Consider the following 26581-nt stretch of genomic DNA (forward strand, 5'->3'; position numbering starts at 1 on the left):
AGGTTGGGATGTCCAGACTGTCCAGCCACATCTTCCAGGTCAACGGGGAGGACACATAGGCCTTCCCAGGCCAGCAGTGAGACATGATCCGTTCAGGTGTCCTGTAGGTCTTCCACAGAGCCACCTTCCCCACCCACAACGCCACACTGGGGAGGCGTCCAGGAGGCACCCATACACCCAAGGCTCCTCCCTACCAACCTGAAGGATTCAATTCAACCTTCTCTGACTGAGAAGCACGGACTCTGATTTGGAGGTACTGAGTCTACACGGCCACTAAACGCAGAAGGTCAGAGCTTGGTGAGGTCACATTATCCGCAAATAGCAGTTAGAGGGTCCTAAAACCCCCAAACTTTACACCCATCTGTCCCCATTGGAGCGCCAGTGTGGAGTTGAAATGTTCTGTGGGTACTTTAAGCTGCTAAAAGCAGCTAAAAGCAGTCCATTGTAGGTCAACGTATGCTAAACTATCTCAACAGAACATCTTAGCATTGTGTTATAGCTAACAAAGTAAATTAGTGCAATATCATAGTTGCTATATAAAAAACAGACTGCAGTCAGAAAAATGCCCCTGGGGCCAAACTTTTAAATTTTCCCAATAAAGTGGAAGTATAATAATATACAGTGCATATGCAGCGTGTTTGAACAGGACATATACGTTATATGTGTAGATATAAAGTGTGTTGAATTGTGAGTGCATTGGGTATGTGGAAGGGGTGGGGGTGTTACGTCACTGCCTCCATTTTGAGAAGGGTCTATCCATGCAGGCTGGAAGCTGTTGCCCAGCGACTGCGCCAAACAGTGATTAAAATGAGATAGAAATGCACTTTTATCAACACAAAATTACCGATGATGTTTTGCTCGTATCGGAAACGCCGACGCCTCAACGAACACGCGCGCGATTTATCCACGCTGGGTTTTTGTAACTGTCGCGGCGCGAACTGTCGCGAACAAGTTGGTGTTCGACAGTCCTAGTGTTCGTGAAAGCACCGTGAAGCGCGTGGACGGGATTGGCGGATTAACAGGAAGTGTTGCAGCTAGGCGTTGCGAGGGACAGAGAGCGTGTTTGTTAATACGTTTGTGTAAGTGCTGAACAACAAAAAATTGAAAAGATCACCGGCTTCTTTGTGTGCGAGTCTCGTCGTATATCAAATGAATATACGTTTTGTTGTCTGCAGTGTCCTGTTATTTCTACGCTAAAGTGACGGTGGCTGAACGGAGCAAAGATGCTAATGTTACACGTGGTGTCATTGCTAAGACACTGGAGGAATGTACACTACACGATAAGCAATATTCAAAACAATGTACATGATGGACGGTGAGCTCACCCATCTGCTCAATGGTCGGAGGCTCGATACAAACATCGATATTGTCGATACCAGGTAATAAGGTGGCTATTTTTCCACTTGTCTCCTGTTTTTATTTTTTCCACACATGCCTATTATTTTTTTTTCTGTTGTTGATATTGGTATGTTTGTTTACAATTCAGGGAATAAGTACTTGGACATGGGAGTGCTTTGGATGAGAGCCAACATAGTTTTGCTTTTCTTCACCTATTTGGCCTCCTTTTGCATATAATCAAATGGAATAGTTTAATTTTGTTCACATTGACGTATATTGATGGATTGCTATATTTTTCAGTTATTTACAAGTACATTTGTTGTTAAATGTGTTTTTTTGTTTGCCTAAAAATATTTGGCCTGTGTTTTATTGTGATTCTAATGGAGATTAGATTAGAGCAAATTACAGGAATTCATCGCTCATTCAATAACTACTGTCTTGGTATCTGGTGGATGCCAAAGGTTGCATTATCCCTCACCTCTACAAATCTAATGAGAAGGGCGTAGCTCTTTCTTGGTCTCTTTTATTTTAACAAAGCTAATGCAACAATATCAACTAAATCATACAATTATACCCTCAGTACACCCGTATCGATGCAATATTGCTCAAATATAACAATGTAAACACAACAAAATTAAAGAAAACTGACAAACGTCGACCCCAAAACCAAAACACTGATATCGACTCGATACGGGTCACATATAATCAACAATATCAACAACTTAAAATACGAGGAAAACTGATACATATCCACCCAGCACACTAGTATCTACCGGATACTACTCATATTAATATAACAAAATCAACAATATGAACACAACGCAAACAAAGAAGAAACCCCCCAGCACGCTGGTATCGATCCGATACACATACCCTTGTTATCGATATTTGTATCGCCAACGCTCGTATTCGAGCGGCGCCGTGGGGATCCGCCCCCTTTCCTGCCCTACTGAGGCCACTCTCAGACCACGTGGTTTCCTGGCGAAGGCTGAATTGGCGTGCGAGCAGGGGCGGTGCCAAGCATCTGCTGCTAGTGGGCGGACGGTGGGGAGAGAGAAGAAGAGCACAGAACCTAAAAAAAGAGAGAGCACAACTGATCCCGCCATACCTCCCACCCCCACCCACCAGCCCCTCCCACTTCTTCCAGCATAGACCATCGAGCAGCACAGACCAGCATAGACCACCATCACCACCATCTCCACCAGCGTGCTGCCGTAAAGCAAGCAGGCTTTTTTTTCATTTGCTGCTACATTCCTCATCATCACGGAGCCTTTTTGCTGATTTGACTCCGCTTCGCTCTTCTTGGCGGTCTACTTTCTACATGATCTATTTCTACATTAAACACCTTCAACTCTGTGCGAGAACTCAACTAGCCTGCACTATACCGCAACTTTTTTTAATTTTATTTTTTTTCAATCCCGTTTTTGCATTTGTAATCTTGTAATCTAGCTAGTACAATGCACAAGCTGTACATCGGGAATCTGGTCGACAGCGTGACTGCCGAGGACCTTGGAAAAACCTTTGACGAGCACAAGATTCCATACTCGGGACATTTCCTCATGAAAACCGGATACGCGTTTGTGGATTGTCCGGACGACCACTGGGCCATGAAGGCGATCGAAACGTTTTCTGGTGAGTTCAACCGGACTACATTCATTTTTTTTTCATGGGGGGAGGGGGTGGGGGTACATTCATTTTGTTTAAAAAAAATGTGCGAGCTCTAACTCCAAAGATCATCCTGTTCCATCACGTGCACTCAAGAAGGAGATAATAATTGATTGATGATTTCAATAGAATATAAGGAGATCATACATACTACATACACGCCCATGGGGGCTATTCAACTTTGGTAAGGGAGGGGGGAGGTGCAGGTTGATCCTATGCAAACGTAAATGAATGTTAATTCACTTCCATTCCAAAAGCTGCAAGTGCTGTTTACGGTAAAAGTGCAGCTATTTCACGACAATCATAATAATAACATGGTAATAATATTAGTACAACAATCAGAAACTTTTAATTTGTTTTTGTTTCTTTTGAGCCACGAAAAAAATGTAAAAAAAAAAACAAAATCAAATTGTGCGTTTGTGAGTGATCGATAGAAGAAGCCGTTCAGCTTTACAAAAAAAGGCAAGTCGCTTTATTGTCTCCATTCCTGCTGCTGCTCGACATGGACAAGCAAGGTCGCCATGTCACTTTGCTGGTCCCTACATATCAACATATTTATCCGTATTTATCTGCAGGGTGACTGCAGACCCCCCCACAGCACCCCGGGCTAGGGCCCAGGCTCACACCATTCAAAACAACAACATCCATTCAGTTATTTGTTTGGCAAATAAACCAAAATATTCACAATTAATAGTTAATTTCAACATTTTTATCTACAGGAATAATTCTAATTTGGCATCTTCATGAAGAAATAATCACATTCTTTGCTATTTTATTCATAGTTTGCTAAAAAGTGGGTGGGGTGGTGTATTTGTAGGTCAGCACATGCTAACTTTTTCATCTGATTCTTTGTAAAGTTTGGCATTGTATTAATTTATGAATATGCCACCATTCAATAAACACCATGGCTACACATTGGGCATATTTCACAAAAACTTCACAATTCAATTCTTCCTTGAAGAATTCCTACCCCATATAATTGATTCCAAGGGGGTGAAAAGTGTGTTCCTAATGAGTCTGATTTCTTGCCTTGTTGTTTTCAGGCAAGGTGGAGCTCCACGGGAAGCGTATGGAGGTTGAACACTCTGTGCCCAAGAAGCAAAGGTATAGCTCGCCGTGTAGCTTTCAGTGCTCGACCGCCCATCCCCTCCCCCATCTCTCTGCCCCCTTTTCACGCTTGCCTTGTAGAAGGATCTCTGAGTACGGAGCGTTTCTTGGTAATTTCGGAGTGGATGCTGCCGGTTATTTGATGTATGAGAGGAAATGTGACATTTTGTCGTGTGCTGATGTTCTTCCTGCTTGCATTCTTTAATGGGGTGTATGCAAGTGTGTGATGGTGGAGGGGGGGCAACATATAGACATAACACACACACACATGCATGTCAGTTAGGTTGTTAGCTATTTGTCAAAGTTTAGCTGACTCTCAACGGCAATTGCTCAGTTGTTTAGTTGTTCATGGATGAGGATGGACCAAGATCGGTCATGGGTGATACCATTCTAATTTCCCATCTGATGCTGAGTAAAATTCAGGCTGGTATCGTCGATACTGTTATGTGCAAATTCCCTTCAGGTGTCGGTGAATTTCAAAAAGTCGTGTACCTGTAAAGAATACAAGACATGATCACATTCATAATCAATACAAATAAATGAATCATGTATTTAATTTATATGTTTGGGTTATTTATCAATTGAAATAAATGAATAGTTCAATAATGAATAATGAGTTAGCGGGGTGATTGACAATATAGCCAAGCTAACATAGCGAGATTAACATACCTAATATAGCTAACCCCAACAATGTGTGAAAAACCACAATAAAACCAAATAAATGATCCTTATGAAGAACTACTGTACAAATGAAAACTTTATTGACGATTCACACGTGGCTTCATTTATGATCCGCCATCCTTTCAACAGTATCCGCACTTTTATTGGCCGATCCAATTTACAGCATCAAGATGGTATCAGAAGCGTGGCTATTTCAGTATCGATCCGCACATCACTATCAGGATGGGTTTTTTTTAAAAGAAATTCACGCGGATATGGATATGATCATAAATGCTGGATATGATCATATATGATGGATGACGTAGATATGTTGATATGTTTTTTGTATTGAAAGAAAACCAGGCAGCAAGTGAGCTGAGCACAGTGTATTCTTACTTAGAATTGATGTACATTTTTTGTGGCATATTATGTCTTTTATTGTCATGATAATATTTAGATGTTGTTATTGTAATATAATAAGCTTTCCCTGCATATTTGTTGTAGACTTGATTCATTGTTTTCTTTGTTTCTTATTCTACACAATGATGCAATTTGTTTCTTGGAAAATTTATTTAAATTTTTGCTGTGGTTATTTTGTGTGTGTAGTTGTGTATTTAGAATATGCTGAGGGGTAGAACTTTAGACATTGAAGATTTCAACTTTTTTTTCCTGTTGATGTGTAAAATAAGAAAAGGGCGACGGTGAAATGGCCCCGAGACACGCTTTGGTGTCTTCTTTACGTGATCAGAAATGTGAGCAGTGCATTTGTGGCTAAACGGTGTGTGTTGGAGTGAAGACAGGGTACATGTTGTAAAGAGCACGTGTGTATGTCACCATGTCAGCCATGCTGGTAACCTTTGGCCCAGATACACGCTGTGCTGCTCAACGTGCAGCGCCGGCACGTACCTGCTGGTGTCTCCTTGTGAAAGAGCTAACACTTCATCCTTTTCATGATTATTCCCTGCAATACTTAATAGTATTATATAGTTAAAAATGCACATATACTATATGTATATATCATACAAATACATATTGTAGTCTTTTTGATATATTTTATGATGTTATTACATGTAATATTTGTTAGGGTTTCATTATTTATGTATTTTCATTATATATGTTTCAAGTATTTTCACTCCAATGAATGTGTTCCAGACACACACGAATATGAACCCGAGAATGATATTTTCTAGACAATAATAATGCAAAGCGCAATGCAAACTCCTTACAAATGAGGAATGGACGCAAATTATTCTGCAATTATTCTGCACTTCCTGCACACCCTGGCCAAATTCAGTTCTCTCCTTCTGTATTCAGTTGCTGCAAACGGCAACTTTGGTTGGCCCCATGGCGGGTTATTTCATAAAAGGCTCCGTTTCACGGAAAAGGATCAAACGTTGAAGCAAAAGCCATCAAAAGATGGAGAATTGCCCGCCCGCGTATACCGTTCGTGTCGTTCTACTGTATGTCCGGACTGCTCTGTATTATTTAGCAAGATTTGCCACGCTTGAGGGTGCAAGCACGCCTGCAGGCAGGCTGGACTTCCTCCCAGCCAATGAAAGGAAAGGTGATGATCACGCGTGTGGAGCGACACCAAAGACACACGTTGCACCTGGAGCCCATTCTCCTCTGTGTTGCATGCTCGGCGCTTGCAAAGATCACTCTTCATAATTATAATGTGTCTTTTACGCTTCTACTAAATCTTTTATTACTTACTATGGTTTCCCTTTTTTTTTTAAATAATTTTAGTTGGAACATTTAGTATTTTATTTTGAACATGTTTAAAAAAAATAATTTCAACAAAGTAGAAATGATAATGATAAAAGCAACAGAAAGTCAAATAAGTTTGTCATCAAAACACCTTCATTATTTTAGAAGTAATTTCTTTTTTTTATTTTCGGTAGAACTTAACTTTAACAAAGCACAAATGTAAAAAACCGAACTGAAGATAAAAACAAGCAAACAAAAACTTTGTCATCTCGCATGAAGCATCAATCCTGATTCCAATGAATAAAATAATACAGAGCAATATTCATAATTAATTCAAAGAACGAACGAATAATTCAACAAAGACGAAGAAGCTTGAGTATTTACACTTTGTACTTTTAAAGATGATCTGTTTGTTATGTTTGGACGTACGCTTCTACGTCTCACAGTAAGAGCTTTCCCTTCACCTTGTAGCCACTAGCTTGTTTACAATTCTATGTGTCATGGTGGATGAATGTTTGTGTCAAAATGCTATTTCTTTTCCGGGCTTTTGGACCACATAAAGTGAGGTGGCGGGCTGGTTCGGGCCCCCGGGCCTTGAGTTTGCCACCAGTGTAATGCCATTGTAATATCACATGGCACAGCGTGGTTAGCTACAGGGTGTGTTTTTGTGTGGAATGTTGAATGAAGGCAAATGCTGCACGGACAATATGGAATTTCAGGCAAAGTGGAAGGTTTTGAGGCTGACGTCCATTTCATTTCAATGACTTGAAGATTCTCATCTTGGAATGTTTGGAATGACAGAAAGTGTGTATGTTTGGGCTGTGTAAAATTGTTAGCCTGAAAGAATGGAATGTTTTAATGATGAAATGATTTGAATGGATGGAGAAATGCGGAACAACTTGTAAAAAAAATTCCATTAGAGTGTTGTTGTGGGAATGATCAAATTGTGGAAAATGTGGGACATTTTGGACAGTGAAAATTGGCTAGCCCGAATGTCCCGAATGAGTGTTTTGTAGGAATGTTTGTATATGGTTAAAAAAATGTGGAAGTTGTCAGAATTCCCAGGCTCAGGGTGAATTTGTTTGGAATTTTAGGAGTTGTGTAAAATTGTTATCCCTTAAGAGTGGAATGATTTCTCGATTAAATGATTTGAATGGGTGGAGAAATGTGGAACAACTTGGAACAAATTTTTCCTTGAGAATGTGGGAATTCCGTGGGAATGATGAAATTCTGGAAAATGTGGGAAATTTTGGACGGTAAAAAATGGCTAGCCTGAATGTCCTGAATGAGTGTTTTGTAGGAATGTTTGGAATGGGTTAAAAATGTGGAAGTCGTCAGAATTCCCAGGCTCAGGGTGAATTTGTTTGAAATTTTAGGAAAATTTTGAATTTTTGAGTTGTGTAAAATTGTTAGCCCTAAAGAGTGGAATGATTTCTCCATTAAATGATTTGAATGGGTGGAGAAATGTGGAACAACTTGTAACAAATTGTTTATTTTCAATGGGAATGTTGGTGTGGGAATTGTCAAATTCCCACAAAATGTGGGAATTCTTGGACGTTGAATATTGGCTAGCCAGAATGTCCTGAATGAGTGTTTTGTAGGAATGTTTGGAATGGGTTAAAAATGTAGAAGCAGTCAGAATTCCCAGGCTCAGGGTGAATTTGTTTGGAAAAGTGGGAATTTTTTAGCTCTTAGCCCTAAAAAGTGGAATGTTTTCTTGGTGAAATAATTTGAATAGGTGGAGAAGTGTGTAACAGCTTCCAACAAATTGTCCATTCATTTTCAAAGAGAATGTTCTTGTGAGAATTGTCAAATTATGGAAAATGAGGGAATTTGGGGGAATTTTTTAATAGATAAACATCATGTCCCGAATGACTTGAACATGTTCATGTTGGAATGCTTGGAACGGGTGGGGAAATGTGCAAGTATAGTAAGAATTCTTAAGACCAGAGTGAGTGTGTATCAGAAAATGTGGAATTTTAAGAAAGGTGGGAATTTTGAAGATGTAGAACATTTTTAGACAATACACAAATGTGTACATTTTGTGAAAAGTGAAAAACGGTTAAATGAAATATCCTGGATGAAGGGAGTGTTTTGAAGTCGGAATGGTTTGAGGGATATGGAAGAAGGAAGAACTGTCAGTCTGAATAGGAATTGTGGAGTTTTAGTGGGAATTTGGGGGTTGTGGGAAATTGTTAGTGGGAATGTCCTGAATGAGCGGAATGTTTTCATGTTGAAATGACTTGAATGGGTGGAGAAACCTGCAAGTCATTCCGCATGAGAAAGTAAAGGTAGTTACATAATAGCTTTACATACTGTACTATACTACTACAGTACTACACTCTAGGACATACTACTGCACTCTGGTGCCTGGTATTACACCTTAGTGTATATTAGTAGAATGTAATGCTGGATTAGGTGCTTTATATTTTATCATTGATATGTGACTGCTATTATCAATATAGCTTTTGCCTATTTACAGTATTCTCACTGTGCGTGTGTGTGTGTGTGTGTGTGTGTGTGTGTGTGTGTGTGCAATAAAAAAGGCATTTTGGTTGGCGAGCTGTGAGAGCGCTGAAAGGCGGGGTTTTCCCGTCATGGCGGCTGAGGATGACAGCATAGTGGGCGGGCCGTGTGAGTGGGTGCGACCAATCAGCAGAGTACGTTTGCTGAAGTTGGATGAGCAAATGTGTGTAACTCCCACTTATTAACCCTTTACTACGCACACGCTTTACTTCTATTTCTATCATATGCCATCTATACAGTCTAGCTCTTCATTCAGTACCTTTACGTCAATCATTTATGGATGATTGACACGTTTTTCTAAATTCTATGTCTATATAATGCAGTGTCTTTGTCTTATGAAAAATTGTGATTTATAAGATGAGGGTTTACATTCTCTTAATATCTTTTTACATCATAGAAATCACACAGCATTATTCCATTCACTGTAAATGCTAGACTTTGTATTATCTCATTTTATCTGATATTATATTATCTGATTATCTGATATTATCTGGATTATACACATATTATACACATTATACATGTTTTTATGCTTGAAATTACACACTTTGTTCTCTGCTCCTTGAACGCACCACAGTCCTGTTTGTCTGCTTTACTGCTAGCTTCCACGGTCAATACGCCCTCATCATACACAATGCTAAATCCATATAATCCCTATATATATATATACACGTACATATATACATGGCATACTAACTATGTCATACTGCATTACACTGCCCTTGTACTTAACATGTACTTTATGTCTATACATGTAGACATGTATCTATGTCTTACTAAATATTGTGAGTGTTGAAGAAGGTCTAAATAGAAGAAGATAATCCAATGTGAATGAACTATACAGTTTATAATACAATCAACAATCTGACGATATCAGATATGTGTGAAAAGAAAGGTAAACATATAACACTGATACCAGTCTTGGTATCCATACTATCCATAGGTGGATCAAGAAAAGTAGAAAGTAGAGAACTAGAGGTTGCCAGCTGTAAATTGCTAATAAAATGCCAGGACCAATATGAATATATACAGTGTATATACAGTACCGCATGTATGTAGAGTGTATGTATGTATGTATGTATGTATGTATGTATGTATGTATGTATGTATGTATGTATGTATGTATGTATGTATGTATGTATGTATGTATGTATGTATGTATGTATGTATGTATGTATGTATGTATGTATGTATGTATGTATGTATGTATGTATGTATGTATGTATGTATGTATGTATGTATGTATGTATGTATGTATGTATGTATGTATGTATGTGTAGAGTATGGCTGATAGGTAGGTGAAGGGTAAAGCGGTTGTGTTTCTTTAAGGGAAAGCCATCATCTTTCTGATTGTTTGCTCTTTCTGTCCATCCTTCATTTCTCACGTTGCCTTTTTACCTCCTTCTGAGCCTTCCTTCCTAACACACACACACACACACACCATTCTTTACCTTCAGCAAGGAAACATGGGGGAGGGGCAGGATGGGGTGCAGGGATTGGGTCGTTTAAACTCAATCTGATCAAGCTGCACACACGCCTCCTTCATGGACACCACGACGTCACCTTTTCCTACTTTTTTCTCAAATATGGAAATGTACAATATTTCAAATGATCTATCCTATATGTGTATTTTTATTTTTTGTAAAAAACAAGTTTCAATTATAAATATAAATATTATACAAAATTATATATATATATTTATAATTATTATATATTTATTTATTATATTATTAATTTTATATATATATATATATATATTATTGACATTGTTTTAAAAAATGAAATGGTGAGTATCTACGTATGTATTTATATATATATATATATATATATATATATATATACAGGTATATACACACACACACACATATATATCTTTATTTATTTAAATGTTTTGGCGTTGTTTTAAAAAATTTAATTGTGAGTATGTATATATATACATATATATAAGATATGCCTTTATTCGTCACTCAGTGGGGAAATTTGCATATATATACACACAGATATATACGTAGATACAGATATATCTGTACAGTTTTGTAGGAGTTAGTAAATTGACATATAGACAAGCTGATGACATGAGCTAACATGTTAGCGTGTACGTATGTATCTGCTCTGCAGGCTCTACTAGTTTGCTTTGTTTGAAACACTTGGCTGGGAATGGAACCAGCACCTTTAAGTTTGAAATGTCAATCATCCATACGTCTTTTATGCCGCTTGTCCTCATTAGGGTGGCCACCGTGTTTGCAGCAGTATTCGGAAGGTGAAGAGTAATATTTAAAAAAGACATAATTAATGATAAATACATTTTCAAACTTGTACGAATTCAGAAGCTTAATATACCACATGTTAAATACTACTAATTGTAGTACATGAACTAATGTACATGTACTCCAATTTCATGCATCATTGCGCATTCGGAAGTGAGCCCTGAAAGAAGTTTGGGATGGCTCAAAACACTCGGTTTTCAAAAGTAGTGGTAAAATAAAATACAGCTGGAATAGGTGCAGATTCTGGAAAATCTACAAAGTTTTCTGTGCGGGTTATTGTGTGCAGCTGCTCTACAGGAGACCACAGCTCCATACAAAGGCTTGGAAAATGTACATAATAACTACCCTTTAAAGCTTGATAGGTTATGAGTTGCAGCACGTTATGCAAGTTATAAAGTATATGGTACAGTATAACACACAGTACATGATACAGTACATGACAGTATATGACACAGTACATGATACAGTATATGACACAGTGTATGGTACAGTACATGACGCAGTACATGATACAGAATATGACACAGTACATTATACAGTATATGATACAGGACATGATACAGTATATGGTGCAAGACATGACAGTACATGATATAGTATTTGGTACAGTATATGGTACAGTACAGTACACGACACAGTAAATGACATATCGAGTCCCCCTGTGGGCGAATGTGAAATGTTAGTGCAAGTATCTTTCTGTCTTTCTTCGAGAGGCCCTCTGCTGTTTCAAAAGGCAAACACGCCAGACTGGAGTGCGCGTGCGCGCGCGCGCGCGCGTGTGGGCGGAGTGGAGACGGGCCCCTCTCCCAGCTCCTCGGTGATTGGCTGTTGTCATCCCCGCCCCTTTCCTCGTCGTTTAAAGAGTGGGGTGACGTCACCGAGTCTTCCACGCGCATACACAAAGAAGCATGAACTCTTCCTCATCCTCTTCCTCCTCCCGTTTTGTCGTCTGTTCGCGGCGGCCTTTATTCCATCCAGCTGATTCATTCAATAATTAGCATTCATTCTTTCATTTCATGTGCTTCATCCATAAAATAGTAATCATGATAATAATTCTTAATGTGGATGGAATTGGAAAGTGTGAAGGGTCATTATCGAAGAGGAAAACTGGAGGCATAAAAAATATCATAAAAATATATGATATTTTAATGTTATGGGAATCCAACAATTAAAATGTTCAATACACAATATAAGTCGAACATTCACAAGGTTTATAATCAAACAAGAATATAAAAATATCAGTATTTGTAATCATAGTAATATATATTATAAATAATATTAAAAACTGTGTAATTAAATATAAATCGATTTGAATAATAAGCGAATTTATATTAATTTATTGAATTGTAAATAACATTGAGTCCATTCTATTCTAATTCTATTGTTTTATTAATAGAAACCTGACCTCTTAAAAATCACACAAGACTACTCTATGATGTTATTATACGCTTCTCTTATTCCATAATATTATATTTTAAAAAACAGATTGAAAATAATTGCCATAGAAATACAACAATAGCAATGAAGATTGCTTCAATGGCTCCATTCTAAAATCATCACGTTATATAGCTCATTCATACAATCGTTATTATGTCCTCATAAGAGTCAATTTTCCAAGCATATTATTAAATGATTATTACGCAAGTTATTATTATTCAGTGACTGTTACGAATAGTGTTTGTTCTATTTTAATTAGGTTTTTATAAGAGTGTATTCAAAATACATATAAATCATAATTGTAGTGTCTGCTCTATTTTAATCCGCTCTATTTTTATGAGAGTGGTTTAAAATTATTATAAATAGTAATTTGTGGGATTAGTGTATGAAAGTAATGAATGGTAATTGCATGAAAGCAAAGATAAATAATAAATTGCCATTGCGGCTTCTAAGAGGGTAGCACGTGCCGCTGGTTGGTTTTTCAAGCCGAAGAAGTCACGGGATGTGAGAATCACGTGATGAAAGGTGGATTTGATAAGATTGTTGGCGTTTGAACGTCAATCTCGTCACTTTTCAAAGAAAAAAAATGGCGGGGGGAAGTGTGTGATGAAGTGGCTGTTGTGTTTCCACCCAACCCCCACATCGCAGCCTCTGTGAGACGTGAGCATGTATGGGGAACATTCTATAGAAGCCTTCAGCCAATCACAGCCCTCCTCCGCTGTGCTGCAGCCTTAGCTCCTCCTCCTTCCTGTATTACACTGCTGGAGTAACCCGTTTGACTTTATGAATGGACAAAAGCGCTCGTCGGTGTTGCTGTCGTCATTTCCGGTATATGGAATTGGACGACAAGATAAACTCAACATGGCGCCCTCACCGCGAACCACACATTTTATACACAGTATTTATGTGTACAGTGTATTGGAGGAAATCCACGCAGTCGCCTCCTGCACCAACCACTTCCGGGTTATCCACCAATCACACTCACGCCAAACACAAGGTGCGTTTATGAACACCGGAATTCCGAATATCATCACGTACTACACAACCCCGCCCTTTCAAGTGTTATTGTTAATATTGTAATTGCATAAAAGTTTGTCATTAATGCCAGAAAGTCAAGATGAAGGATTCACCCCATCAATTATATTGTTTTGTTTTGTTTTTACAAAACTGCATAGCTAATGCCTGTGTAGAGTATGTCTATGAATATGAATATGGACACAAACAAAATACAAATACACATTTTCTTATTTGTTTCTTGAATGTATTAATTATTTTTCATTTTATATAAGATTTGTAAAACAGTTTTATATGTTTCTAAATAATGACTGACTCAATGTATCCTTTATTCATTAATTGATTTCTAATGTTTTTAAAATGTAGTTATGTGTATTATACTTATATATTTTTTGACATGTTTGTATTTATATGATTTTTTTGTATTATTTCTACAAAGTCATCCAAATAACCCCCCCAAGGGTGCGGGTGGCGTATTCAAAATGGAGATACTCGCCTCTTCAAAATGGAGGCCTGCCACATGAGCTGCAGGCGGGGTCAGAGGCGAGAAGGGAGGGAGTGTGAACTTTGACCCAAAGCAACTAAACCAACCCCCACTTAAATGAATTCCACAACCAAGACACCCCCACCCCCACCCAACACAACCCATCCGAATCTTTAGTTTGAAAAGATCACCTAAAGCTTTTCCTGATTCTCAGGATCTGCTGCGTAAACCTGCTTCTACTCTGCAGTCATTCTCTATGTCTATGGGTCATTCTATGTGTTTTAGATCTATGTCTATGGGTCATTCTATGTGTTTTAGATCTATGTCTATGGGTCATTCTATGTGTTTTAGATCTATGTCTATGGGTCATTCTGTGTGTTTGGATCTATGTCTATGGGTCATTCTATGTGTTTTATATCTATGTCTATGGGTCATTCTATGTGTTTATGTCTATATCTTTGGGTCATTCTATGTGTTTGGATCTATGTCTATGGGTCATTCTATGTGTTTGGATCTATGTCTATGGGTTTTTCTATGTGTTGGGATCTATGTCTATGAGTAATTCTATGTCATTCTATGTGTTTGGGTCCATGTCTATGGGTCATTCTATGTGTTTTAGATCTATGTCTATGGGTCATTTTATGTGTTTGGATCTATGTCTATGGGTCTTTCTATGTGTTTGGATCTATGTCTATGGGTCATTCTATGTATTTGGATCTATGCCTATGTCTCTGGGTCATTCTATGTGTTTGGGTCTATGTCTATGGGTCTTTCTATGTGTTTGGATCTATGTCTATGGGTCATTCTATGTATTTGGATCTATGCCTATGTCTCTGGGTCATTCTATGTGTTTGGGTCTATGTCTATGGGTCATTCTATGTGTTTTAGATTTATGTCTATGCCTATGGGTCATTCTATGTGTTTGGCTCTATGCCTATGGGTCATTCTATGTGTTTGGCTCTATGTCTATGGGTCATTCTGTGTGTTTTAGATCTATGTCTATGGGTCATTTTATGTGTTTGGATCTATGTCCATGTCTATGGGCCATTCTATGTGTTTGGATCTATATCTATGGGTCATTCTATGTGTTTGGATCTACATATGTCTGTCTGTCATTCTATGTGTTTTAGATCTATAAATCTATGTAAATCTATGTGTCTAGTTCTACGTGCCATTCCATATATCTAGAACAATGTGTCACTCTATGCATCTAGATCTATGTTTAAACATATGTGTCTGGTTGCATGTGTGTCAGGAGCTATGTGTCATTCTATGTGTCTATATCTATGTTTAATTCTGTGTGTTCTAGTTCTATGTGCCATTCCATATATCTAGAGTCATGTGTCACTCTATGCATCTAGATCTATGTTTAATCACATGTGTCTGGTTGTATGTGTGTCAGGAGCTATGTGTCATTCTATGTGTCTATATCTATGTTTAATTCTGTGTATTCCAGTTCTACGTGCCATTCTACACATCTAGAACCATGTGTCACTCTATGCATCTAGATCTATGTTTAATCATATGTGTCCTGTTGCATGAGCGTCTCCAGTGATGTGTCATTCTATGTGTCTATGTCTATGTTTCATTCTATGTGTCTAGTTCTACTTGCCATTCCATATAGCTAGAGTCATGTGTCATTCTATGCGTCTAGATCTATGTTTAATCATCTGTGTCTGGTTGTATGTGTGTCAGGCGTTATGTGTCATTCTATGTGTCTATATCTATGTTTAATTCTATGTGTCTATTTCTACATGCCATTCCATATATCTAGAGTCATGTCACTCTATGCATTTAGATCTATGTTTAATCATATGTGGCTGGTTGCACGTGTGTCAGGCGTTACGTGTCATTCTATGTGTCTATGTCTGATTCTATGTGTCTAGTTCTACGTGCCATTCCATATATCTAGTCATGTGTCATTCTATGCTTCTAGATCTATGTTTAATCATCTGTGTCTGGTTGTATGTGTGTCAGGAGCTATGTGTCATTTTATATGTCTATATCTATGTTTGATTCTATGTGTCTAGTTCTACGTATGTGTCTAGATCTGTTTTATTGTTTCTGTATCTAGCTATCTCTACATCTATATTATCCATTTGTCATTTTATTATTATTATATAGACAAACATGGTCATACTTATGGACAATTTACACTCTTCAGGTAACCAAGGATGATAAACGATATACAGAAACAATATAAAAATTGTACAATACAAACATAATAAACTACATACATATACCACATAATCATGAAGTACAATCATGATAAACTATATAAACATCCACTCATTTTCTACTGCTTATCCTCACAAGGGTCATGGAGGTGCTGGAGCCTATCCCAGCTGTCTTTGGGCGAGAAGCGGGGTACACCCTGGACTGGTGGTCAGCCAAACACAGGGCACAACTATGTCAACTAAATACATATCCTATGTAAACATGCTAAAATATATACATATACTACTACATGATAAACTATGTACATATACTACATAAAGATGACAAACTATATACATGTATAAACAAAGTACAAGCATAATAAACTATAAGGTATAGATATACTTCATAAACATGATATACTAAATACATACACTATGTAAACATGATAAACTATACATGTTATATAAATATTATACAGTACCATAAAAACATGATATGGTATATGCATATGCTATATAAACATGACAGATGTACCATGCAAGGATGATAAAGTATATGCAGTACATACATACATATAGTAGCATATATAAATATGATAAACTACCTGCGTGTACGATATAAAGATGTATACAGTAGATGATCAAGTAGAAAAAGTTAGGACACCCCTGCCATAGACATTTCCTTTTTTTTCGATCAGTCAAAGCAAATACTCATGAAGGTCCTGGCGCCTTTCCAAATGTGTATTCTTTTTTTGACATGAATGTTGATATGAAATGTTTCATTAGGTGTCACATCTTACATCAGCAACTCGTCTTACTACATTTCGTTCACTCATTTGCCGAAAAGAAAATAGGAAAATATCACTATCTTTCTTTTAGTTTGAAAATGGCTATGATCCTATTGGTCAGAATATTAAAAATGCTAACATCTTTCCTCTCTTTTCTGTCAACAGGACCAGAAGACTGCAGATCAGAAACATTCCACCGCATCTCCAGTGGGAAGTGAGTTCCCGTTTCCCGCTCCTTCCTCTCCTGCATATGCACACATTGGAATAGATTTAGGATCACAGTGATACATACAGGCTGAAATACTGTATATACGTACTATACAGTCATATGCAAAGGGGTGGCCACCCCAGGGAATTGGCATTATTTTCAATGAATGAATATTTGGATCTATGATGTCATTGATATGTCATATCATTGATGGACACATTATGTTTATTGGGTGAACACAAGATACGATAAATTAGACAGGTGATTATCCGGGTCTGGGTCATGGGGGCAGCAGTCTCAGTAGGGAAGTCCAGACTTCCCGGCCCCCGGTCTCCTCCGGAGGACACCAAGGTGTTCCCAGGACAGCTGTGAGGCACCCAGTGATTTCTCAATGATAATGATGGAAATTGTCAGAGGTGCCCAGACATGATAGATATACTGTGTACATGAATAAAAGGTCCGAGCCACCATCAAGCCTTCATCCAAGTACCTTGTCACTTTTGGTACAAGTTCAAGCTGAAGTTGAGGAATTTTAATGTTGTCCTGCGACCCTGGGCAGAGAAAGTATCTTCTATCTAAAAAAAACCCAAACACACGTATCAATAATGCAATAAGATGCATGTCATCCCCTCAGAAGAAGACATGAACTTTCCCCATGTAATATCTTCCATCAACACAGTTGATGACTTTTGCTTTTCTCACAAAAATGAATCTTCCCTTCCGTTGTTTTTCTTGACTCGATGGCAGATGTTGGATGGCCTGTTGGCTCAGTGTGGAACTGTGGAGAACTGTGAACAAGGTGAGAAGATATAAACACAACATAATTATTGTATGTTGCAGTTATTTTCATTGTATGTTTCAACCTTGCAAGATGTTTACTTTGACTCTTTACACTCTCGTTGTGTCAGTGAACACAGAAAGCGAGACGGCGGTGGTAAATGTTACATACGCATCCCGAGAACATGCCAGACAGTAAGTTTCTCCATCCTTCTATGTTCCACATGCTCTATGCTATCTCCACACTCCTTTCAGTACAAATGTCTTCTACTGAGATAAAAAAATACAGCATTTAAAACATATAATGTATGTTTTATAATCAGAAAAGGCGAGTTCACTGAAGATGAATCAAAACTATCTCGTCATTGTCGGGCTACAAGCGCCCTCCTGTGGTTGTTTGGCAAAACTACAACCAATTAAAATGACGTCTCAATATTCGCCAGTACTACTTATATCCAAGCCTACAAATATTAAATGATATATATGCCATGCAAACCCCCCCCCCCAAAAAACTACGAAAATCTATTCTAAGTTTGTACAAATGGACATAATTATATGTATATAACGCCTGTTTTCGGTCATCATTGTTTACCCCAGTAGCTAGTTATCAGTAGTAGCGACGTCAAAACACCTCATTACTGTACTTGCGTCGTTTTTTAAGATGTTTGGACGTAACCTTATTAATTACGTATTACTTAACTTGTTATTTAAAACTTATTACTTTACTGACTACATTTTCAAAAGAGAATTTGTACTTTTACCTTTACAGTAAACGGCGTCGCTGCTCAGTTTTCGTTATTTCGGCAGCCAATGGGTGTAAGAAGTACTATGATGGCGCGCAAATTATAATGAAGAAGAAGGTCTATGATTGGTTGTTTGTAGGAGGCGCCAATGTAAACAGGAAGGTAGTCCTGACTTGCAGCATTTCCGGGTTCGTATGCTACAACGGCAGTTACTAGTTATGACAAACTGATGCTAATGTGAAACATCGAAGTCTTCCATCAAATTTATTCCATAAAGTTTATAAATATTCTTAGAGACTTAGTTTGGCCTTTCTGACTTTGTAAACAATGTATACAAATAATATAAACAATGTAACAATATGGACAAAAACACAAATATTTGTGAAAAGACGTAAATATATATATACACACACAAACACATACGTCATCACACTAGTATTGATACTACCCTTGGCATTGATACCATTGATATTTTGATAGTTGTATCCAACATGTAATCCATGATTGCACTTTTTAAATCTGATGTCACATATTGGAATGGTTCCAAATTGGGATCTTTCTCCTCTCAGAGCCATCCAGAAGCTGAATGGATACCAGCTTGAGAGCAACACCCTTCATGTCTCCTACATCCCTGACGACAGCTCTGATCCGGAAGAAGACCACCGGGGGCCCGACAACGGCCGGCGCCCGGGGTACGGGCCCCGTAGTGGCCCCCGTGGTGGCTCCCCAAACTCTGGCATGCCGAGCAAACTTCAGCACGCCGACATCCCTCTGAGGCTTCTTGTGCCAACACAATATGTGGGAGCCATCATCGGCAAAGAGGGAGCCACCATCCGCAACATCACCAAGCAGACGCAGAGCAAGTACGTGTGTGTGCATATACAAACATACATACATACACCGTGTATACATGCATACATTATACACACACACACACACACACACAAATACAAACGTACATACATACTACATACTCTACATACATACTGTATATACATACACATACATACTCTCCAACACACATGTACTAATAGTGTACAGCATGGTACTTGTCACTCTAGTCTATGCACGTATGCCTTGCTGGAAATGATAGACATGTGACATGTGTCAGTCATGTCATTGACTTATGATAAGCCCAGCAGGAATTGCTTCATTTCTCCTTTGACCAATAAGTGTGTTATTTCTACTTGCCCGGTATTTTTCTTCCTTACACTTTCTTGGTTCCATCCTACCCTAGACACCTTTGGGTCCTAACACTTGCCTTTCAGCCAAATCAGCCAGCTGGGATAGACTCCAGCCTGTGACTTTAGTCAGTCTGATTGGCTGATTGATAATCGGATGCTTTTTCATTGTGGCAGAATCGACGTGCACCGCAAAGAGAATGCAGGCGCTGCTGAGAAGTCAATCAGCATCCATTCCACGCCAGAGGGCTGCTCCGCCGCCTGCCAGATGATCCTAGACATCATGCAGCAGGAGGCCAAGGACACCAAGACGTACGCGTTTAAAACAGAGCAGTGAGAAGTGTTACTGCTGTTCATCCTGGACTCTAACAACGTCTTTACTTCCCACATGAAGCGCTGACGAGGTTCCTTTGAAGCTTCTTGCTCACAATAACTTTGTGGGGCGCCTCATCGGGAAAGAGGGACGCAACCTCAAAAAGGTCGAGCAGGACACCGACACCAAGATCACAATTTCACCGTAAGAATCTTACCTTTGCATAATAATAATATTACAGTATAAATATGACTAATATTATACGGTGTGGTGTGTCAAGTCTGCAGGATCTGACACTTTACAACCCGGAAAGAACGATCACGGTCAAAGGATCCATTGAAGCCTGCTGTCAAGCTGAGGTGGAGATTATGAAGAAGGTCAGAGAGGCCTATGAGAACGATATCGCTGCGATGAATGTAAGTAAACAGTCGGCACGCTCCTGACACCATCACAGCGGCAGATGAAAATATAGTATAGCGATATACTGTATAGAGTCTGCAATTCTAATCCGCAAAAGCTAAACTTCACATAACATTGGCTCTGAAAGAAAAGTGATGGAAATGCATGGTTGTCGCTATAGCAACAGACTCACCTGATACCTGGGCTGAACCTGGGAGCTTTAGGCCTCTTCCCGTCTTCCTCCAACATGCCTCCACCACCATCGGGAAACCAAGTCCCTGGAACGCCATACTCTTGTTTTGGGGTAACAAACTGCAGTTTGCTACATCTTCATGAATAGCATCCACGTTAGACCTCGGGGCAGTCCTGTGAATGTTGAACTGTTGTGTAAAGCACTTCCTGTTTTTGCGTATATGTCGTCAGGCTCCGGAGCAGGAGACGGTGCACGTGTACATACCAGCACAGGCGGTGGGAGCCATCATTGGAAAGAAAGGGCAGCACATCAAACAACTGAGTCGCTTTGCTGGGGCGTCCATCAAGGTCTGTGTTTGACACGTTGTCCTTTCCATGCCGTGCTTTCTCCACGGTCATCTTTTTGGATCTGTTCCTGCAACTTCTGCAAGTAGAAATACTTGATAACAGAATAAGAACCCAATGTTTACACCATTATGCCTTTAATGGGCATGAGATTTATACGGTGAAAAAGTTAACATACAATGCCAAGTCATGTTTGGAAGTACAACAGGCGAGTTTGGTTGTGGATTAAGCCGACGTGCTAGCCTGTAACTCTACTTTCCTCTCCTCAGATTGCCCCCGCTGAAACTCCAGATTCTAAAATGAGGATGGTGATCGTGACTGGACCCCCTGAAGCTCAGTTTAAGGTAACACCCACATATCAGCTCATCATTCATCGTGAATGCTGACGAGCATCGACACGTGACACTTGTCGAGTCATTCCAACATCGAAATGTTCAGCTTGTTCGTGCCATTAAAAAAAATGCCAGGTTTTCCATAACACCACTTTTCCAAAACTACTGACTCAAACCATGCCAGAAAAAAATAGAACATTCCCATTAAAAACAAGTGACTAAGCCACATTTCTCAAACCATGCCAAAATTCCCCATTTTCCCGCAGTTCCTTGTTTCCTGTAAAGCATTTCAGTTCAGCTTAGCTCTTCAACGTTCATACACAATTTCTACACAAATTGCCTTCCCCTGTTCATCACAAATTCAGTCTGGGATCAAATTCCTAAGTGGATCTGAAACATTGGTTTACAGGCCCAGGGGCGAATCTACGGTAAACTGAAAGAAGAGAACTTTTTTGGGCCAAAGGAAGAAGTCAAACTGGAAACTCACATAAAGATGGCGGCTGCTGCTGCAGGAAGGGTGATTGGGAAGGGTGGCAAGACGGTAAGACAAAATGCCCCACACTGGCACCGCTTGTCCACCGTTGAACAAGTGTAACAAGGTAACAATATTTCCAGGTGAATGAGCTGCAGAACCTCACAGCAGCTGAGGTGGTCGTGCCCAGGGAACAGACGCCTGATGAAAATGACCAAGTCATCGTCAAGATTATTGGACATTTCTATGCCAGCCAGGTAATGGAATCATCTGGAACATATACAGTATATTGTTGCACTGATAATATCAACACCATTCTACTATTTTTCTGATTTGAATTTAGTGAAAGTACAAACTGTCTTCATATAATGTCTCGGCAGGCATCCGTTACTTTGGGGACAGGTTTTTATTTGCTCAAGGGGATGAAGCAACCAATTGGGTGTCTATCAGAGTGGAGAAAATACAATGAAATTAAACCCATTAGCGGTGACATGCTACCACCACAATCATGGTTCGGTACATACAATACGTCAATATTAGACACTTGGTCTGATAAACACTGCCTGTTCCTTACTCATTGTGTACCGTGACGCCCCCCCAGTGAACATGAAGTCTAATCAGATGTGTCATGTAAATCTGTAGCTTTCAATTCGGTGTGTGTGAGCATTGTGGTCTTTTCTGCTTCCCAGTTGGCTCAAAGAAAGATCCGAGACATCCTGACTCAGATCAAACAGCCACAGAAAGGCGGGGGATGCCCCGCCCCACAAAACCAGGTCTTCTCAGAGCGCTGCAGCCCGACACAGGGACTGAATCAAGACCACCAGCTGCGCAGAAAGTGATGGTCGCAGCACCGCCTGCTCCCCACACACACACACACACGCGCACACACACATACACACACACACACTGTGGGGCAGCCTGATTGACAGACAGACAAGACGTACAGACAAATGCAGAGACACAAAGATGGACGAACAGATCAAGGAGAGCAACACAAGGATCCAGCGATATACAGGGAGACGTGAAGAGGATGGGAATATGCCCGTGTGAGAGAAAAACATTTCAAAAGAAATGCAATTAAAAATGCATTTCATGAAAGGATAAAGTCGATTGAAAAGCAGACCAGATGACAAGCCAGAAGAGAGACTGATTGAGGATGGAGGGATGAAGGACATGAGGGAAGGGTGTCCTCCTAGTGTGCCTTGGTGGACGTGCAGCAGTTCCTCATCTGCTGCAAATCCTGCATCACATCGGTTTAGATTGAAACAACATGGCTGACATTGAATGGAAGCGGCCGTATTGTTTGGAAATCTACTGCGGAAGCCAGACGAGAGAAATCTGTACTTTGAGACACGAGCCGGGGTCTCTTGGAGCCTCCGGTGTCCCTTACAGGCCTCTCCGGCCATCTGCAGTCAGTCTTATATTTTCTATGGTCTTTAAGAGGAATATATGTATAGAAATCTTTTATTCAAATAGAAAGCAGTCAAGCAGTGCGAGGAGAGGGAGCAGGAAGACCGAGGCCTGGCAAAACCACAAGCGGATTAGTGCGTCGCTGCACTTAAGAGTCATAAAGCAGAGTACAACACCCACACCTTTAACAACATTAGTATTTCTTCCTATGTTGGTTTAGGAAGTGTACCTCCTTATAAAAAATATGAACAGTCCACAATGTTTATGGAAGGTTTATTTTAAGAGTGACAGAATGGAAAAAAACAAGGAGGATCTCAATCCATGACAGCAAAGTGTCTTACTAATGCTTTTCTTGCTGACGGTGCTCCCAACTCCTGTGGCATCATCAAGCACCAGAGCTCCAGAGCGAGGGTGATTGATCAATGATCTTTAGTCTTGCCCATAGCGGTGGAGAGGTTCCAAATGGACAGAATTCCGAATTTTCTTTACATTCCGTGTCTCTTTGTTCCAATAAAGCGACCATAAAGATGGTGGACTGTTCATATATCTTTGTCAGCATTGTTGTCCTCGCTCAATTCCTCCAACCTTTTGGTACCCGAGTCTCGCTGAGAAAAGATCAACTCAGAGGACGAGGTGTCCCTGTTCTCTCTCCCAGTCTGCCAGAGCCTCTTTGTGATTGATAACGAGGGGAATGATTTCGATGGGACACTTGCCAAGATTAGAGAAGGAATAAAAAGCAGAAGATGAAAAGAATCTACCTCAGGGTGAAGTTACCTCAGTATTCCTAAATTTTCTTTGCTTGCTGATATTTTATACGAGACGAAGAAAACAAAAGCTGTTAGTCCTGAATATTTTTTATTTTTTTAAGAAAAAAAAGGAATATTTTTTTTAGGTGTTGTTTTTTTCCTCTCTCTGTTGTTGTGTTTTCGTGCTTGGATGAGTTGAGAATGATGAGAAAGTGTGTTTTTCCAAGGAAGGGATCGCTTCTGTGCCATTTTGCCTTTGGAGAAGGAAACACGCGCTTTGTCTTCCTGACGTGTGATTGGTGAATACCTGCCAATGGGGAGCCGTGTTCATGTTTGTCTTCACTGTCGCCGTAAGCTCTTCAAGCGTCCTCGTGCAACATGGGGGTTTCGGATGCTTACCAGCTTGCCCTGTTGTACAACGTATATACCCCCCAAGTGCCAAATATTACCCGGAGATTTGAGGACATGGGACGGTTTGTTTTTGAGCCACCTTCCAAGTAAACTTGGTAGGAAATGTGCTGGTAGATGAAATGGAATTGAATCATGCAGCAGTGTTGGAGAATGAAGGTGCATTAATGGACCTACAGGACATGCAAAGTCTCTGGACTAGTCAGAAGGTGAATGTATTACTCTGCACTGACACCTCCCAAGGCTCCCCATTGGCATGTGAGCGTCGGTGTGTTGGGTGTTATTTTTTGTGAAATCAGAAGAGAACCTATGGTGTCTCCACTGAGGGGGTGGGGACCATTCCCTTCGGCAAAATGGGAGCAAAAACAAAGCAAAAGATACAATTTAAACACACACAACAGCACTGTGTATCTGTGTCATCAGTCACAACACACAAGGTAACGATTGTTTGGACCCGTAAGAAGCCTGAGCTGTAATATAACGGTGGATTTACCACAAAAACAAGTTTTTCTGATTAAAAAATGTAAATATCTTCAGATTTCATGATTTCAGCCTCGCAAATGTGAATAATTGGTTGACATTCCACTTGGTGGTAAATCCAGATGCGCCTTGATAAACGGAAGATGATAGACTTATGGACTGTGTTTGTTTACAGCGCCACACGTAGGGTGTGCCTTCTGTGTTACATTATTTTTACCCAGTGACACGTTCCCCGTCTGGATCCATCTATTTGATAATCTGGCACAGTTTGGATGCAAATTGTTTTTCAAACCCCAAAGTCTGTCTGGATAGGATCTTAGAGACTTGATGACTTTATGTCCACTTTTGAGGACATTGAAAGTGGTTGCTTTGAGTCGCCATGGCTTCTTATGGGTTTAAGCAAGCGGTGAATGACCCTAATCTGGAATTCATAATCTTTACAACGTTTAGCTTGATGCCACCGACCTTCATTGGAAAATTGGAAAACCAAAGCAAACGTTTAGTGTGTGTCACGCTTCCATTTTTCCGTCCGGTGGTGACAGTTTTACAACTTATGTTGAAGTTGTCTGACATTTGTTTCAAACTTCAACCTCATTCTAAAAGCAGGGGTGTCCAAACTTTTTCCAACAAGTACTAAAAAAAAAAAAAAAAAAATCCAAGACTTCGGCGTTCAGATATGTTAGACCGTAAAAGGAAAAAAAGTTTTTTGTAACAGATTTTTTGGTTACAGGTGACAAAGCGTGTTATTTGTATTAACATTTTAACTTTTTAGTCTTTTCCTCCACCAGAAACGAGCTGCGCCGCATTTTGGACGCCCCTGTTGTATAGCATGGGGGTCTACCATCGTATTTAGGATTCAGCCATTTGGAATAATAACAAAGTCTTTTTTTTTTTTTAAATGTCGTTATCTTTCAGCAAGCTTTATTGGGCATGAAATACTGTTGCACTAATTGAGGTGAACTGTGGACAGCATCATCGTATCCCAACTTGTCAACAAACGTCTAACACCAGAAACATGATGCAGATTTTTCAAGAAAAGCATAACGAGTGAAGGAGTGTCGTGGCAACCTTCAATTCTTTCTTCTCCCCGGCATCTTTCCGTATGACTCAGTTCTCCTTGTTTTCATTCTGCCAAGCGGGATGAGACGTTTGATTTTTTTTTTTTAAGGGGGGTGGAGTGGGCTGGAACATGTAGTTTCCATGCCTTCTCTTCTGCTGGTCTTTTACTGTGTTGGCTTTGCTATTTTCTGTTCAAGACGCTTTTGGATTTCTTTCGTACTTTGTTTCCTCATGTCTCAAGACGTGGTTGGATTTTATTTTTGATTCCACATATTTTTTCCACCACAAGCAACCGAGGCTATGTCCACACCGACAAGGGGAATTTTAAAAAAGGCAGATTTTTGTAGGAATTTGATTTTTTTTT

General features: G+C 39.5%; 1 protein-coding gene and 1 long non-coding RNA gene across 4 annotated transcripts in view; one reads left to right on the plus strand and one right to left on the minus strand.

Annotated features, from left to right (window-relative positions):
- Window positions 1–26556, plus strand: igf2bp1 (insulin-like growth factor 2 mRNA binding protein 1). Of its 3 annotated transcripts, none has more exons than XM_078797186.1 (15): window positions 1–253; window positions 1176–1379; window positions 17318–17366; window positions 18108–18159; window positions 18269–18332; window positions 19450–19743; window positions 20239–20373; window positions 20456–20578; window positions 20655–20790; window positions 20955–21077; window positions 21197–21313; window positions 21580–21654; window positions 22052–22183; window positions 22258–22371; window positions 22804–26556. In XM_078797186.1, exons 2-15 carry the CDS (start codon window positions 1300–1302, stop codon window positions 22951–22953), a joined length of 1644 nt encoding a protein of 547 aa, XP_078653312.1. In that variant the 5' UTR covers window positions 1–253; window positions 1176–1299; the 3' UTR covers window positions 22954–26556. The 3 variants fall into 3 exon arrangements, with proteins under 3 accessions (XP_078653312.1, XP_057904703.1, XP_078653313.1); XM_058048720.2 differs by lacking the exons at window positions 1–253; window positions 1176–1379 and adding exons at window positions 2488–2970; window positions 4047–4107; XM_078797187.1 differs by lacking the exons at window positions 1–253; window positions 1176–1379 and adding an exon at window positions 2847–2970.
- The window catches only part of LOC131102980 (uncharacterized), a 13781-nt gene continuing 3506 nt past the window's right edge, over window positions 16307–26581 (minus strand). Inside the window, exons 3-7 of the long non-coding RNA XR_013629978.1 lie at window positions 21231–21389; window positions 20967–21139; window positions 18063–18148; window positions 17851–17928; window positions 16307–17396 (exon numbers count right to left, since the gene is read on the minus strand). This is a non-coding gene — a long non-coding RNA (uncharacterized LOC131102980). The remainder of the gene's footprint in view (window positions 17397–17850; window positions 17929–18062; window positions 18149–20966; window positions 21140–21230; window positions 21390–26581) is intronic.

Source organism: Doryrhamphus excisus, linkage group LG16, assembly GCF_037039965.1.
Source record: "Doryrhamphus excisus strain RoL-2023G ecotype Guam linkage group LG16, RoL_Dexc_Guam_v1.1, whole genome shotgun sequence".
NCBI lineage: Eukaryota > Metazoa > Chordata > Actinopteri > Syngnathiformes > Syngnathidae > Doryrhamphus > Doryrhamphus excisus.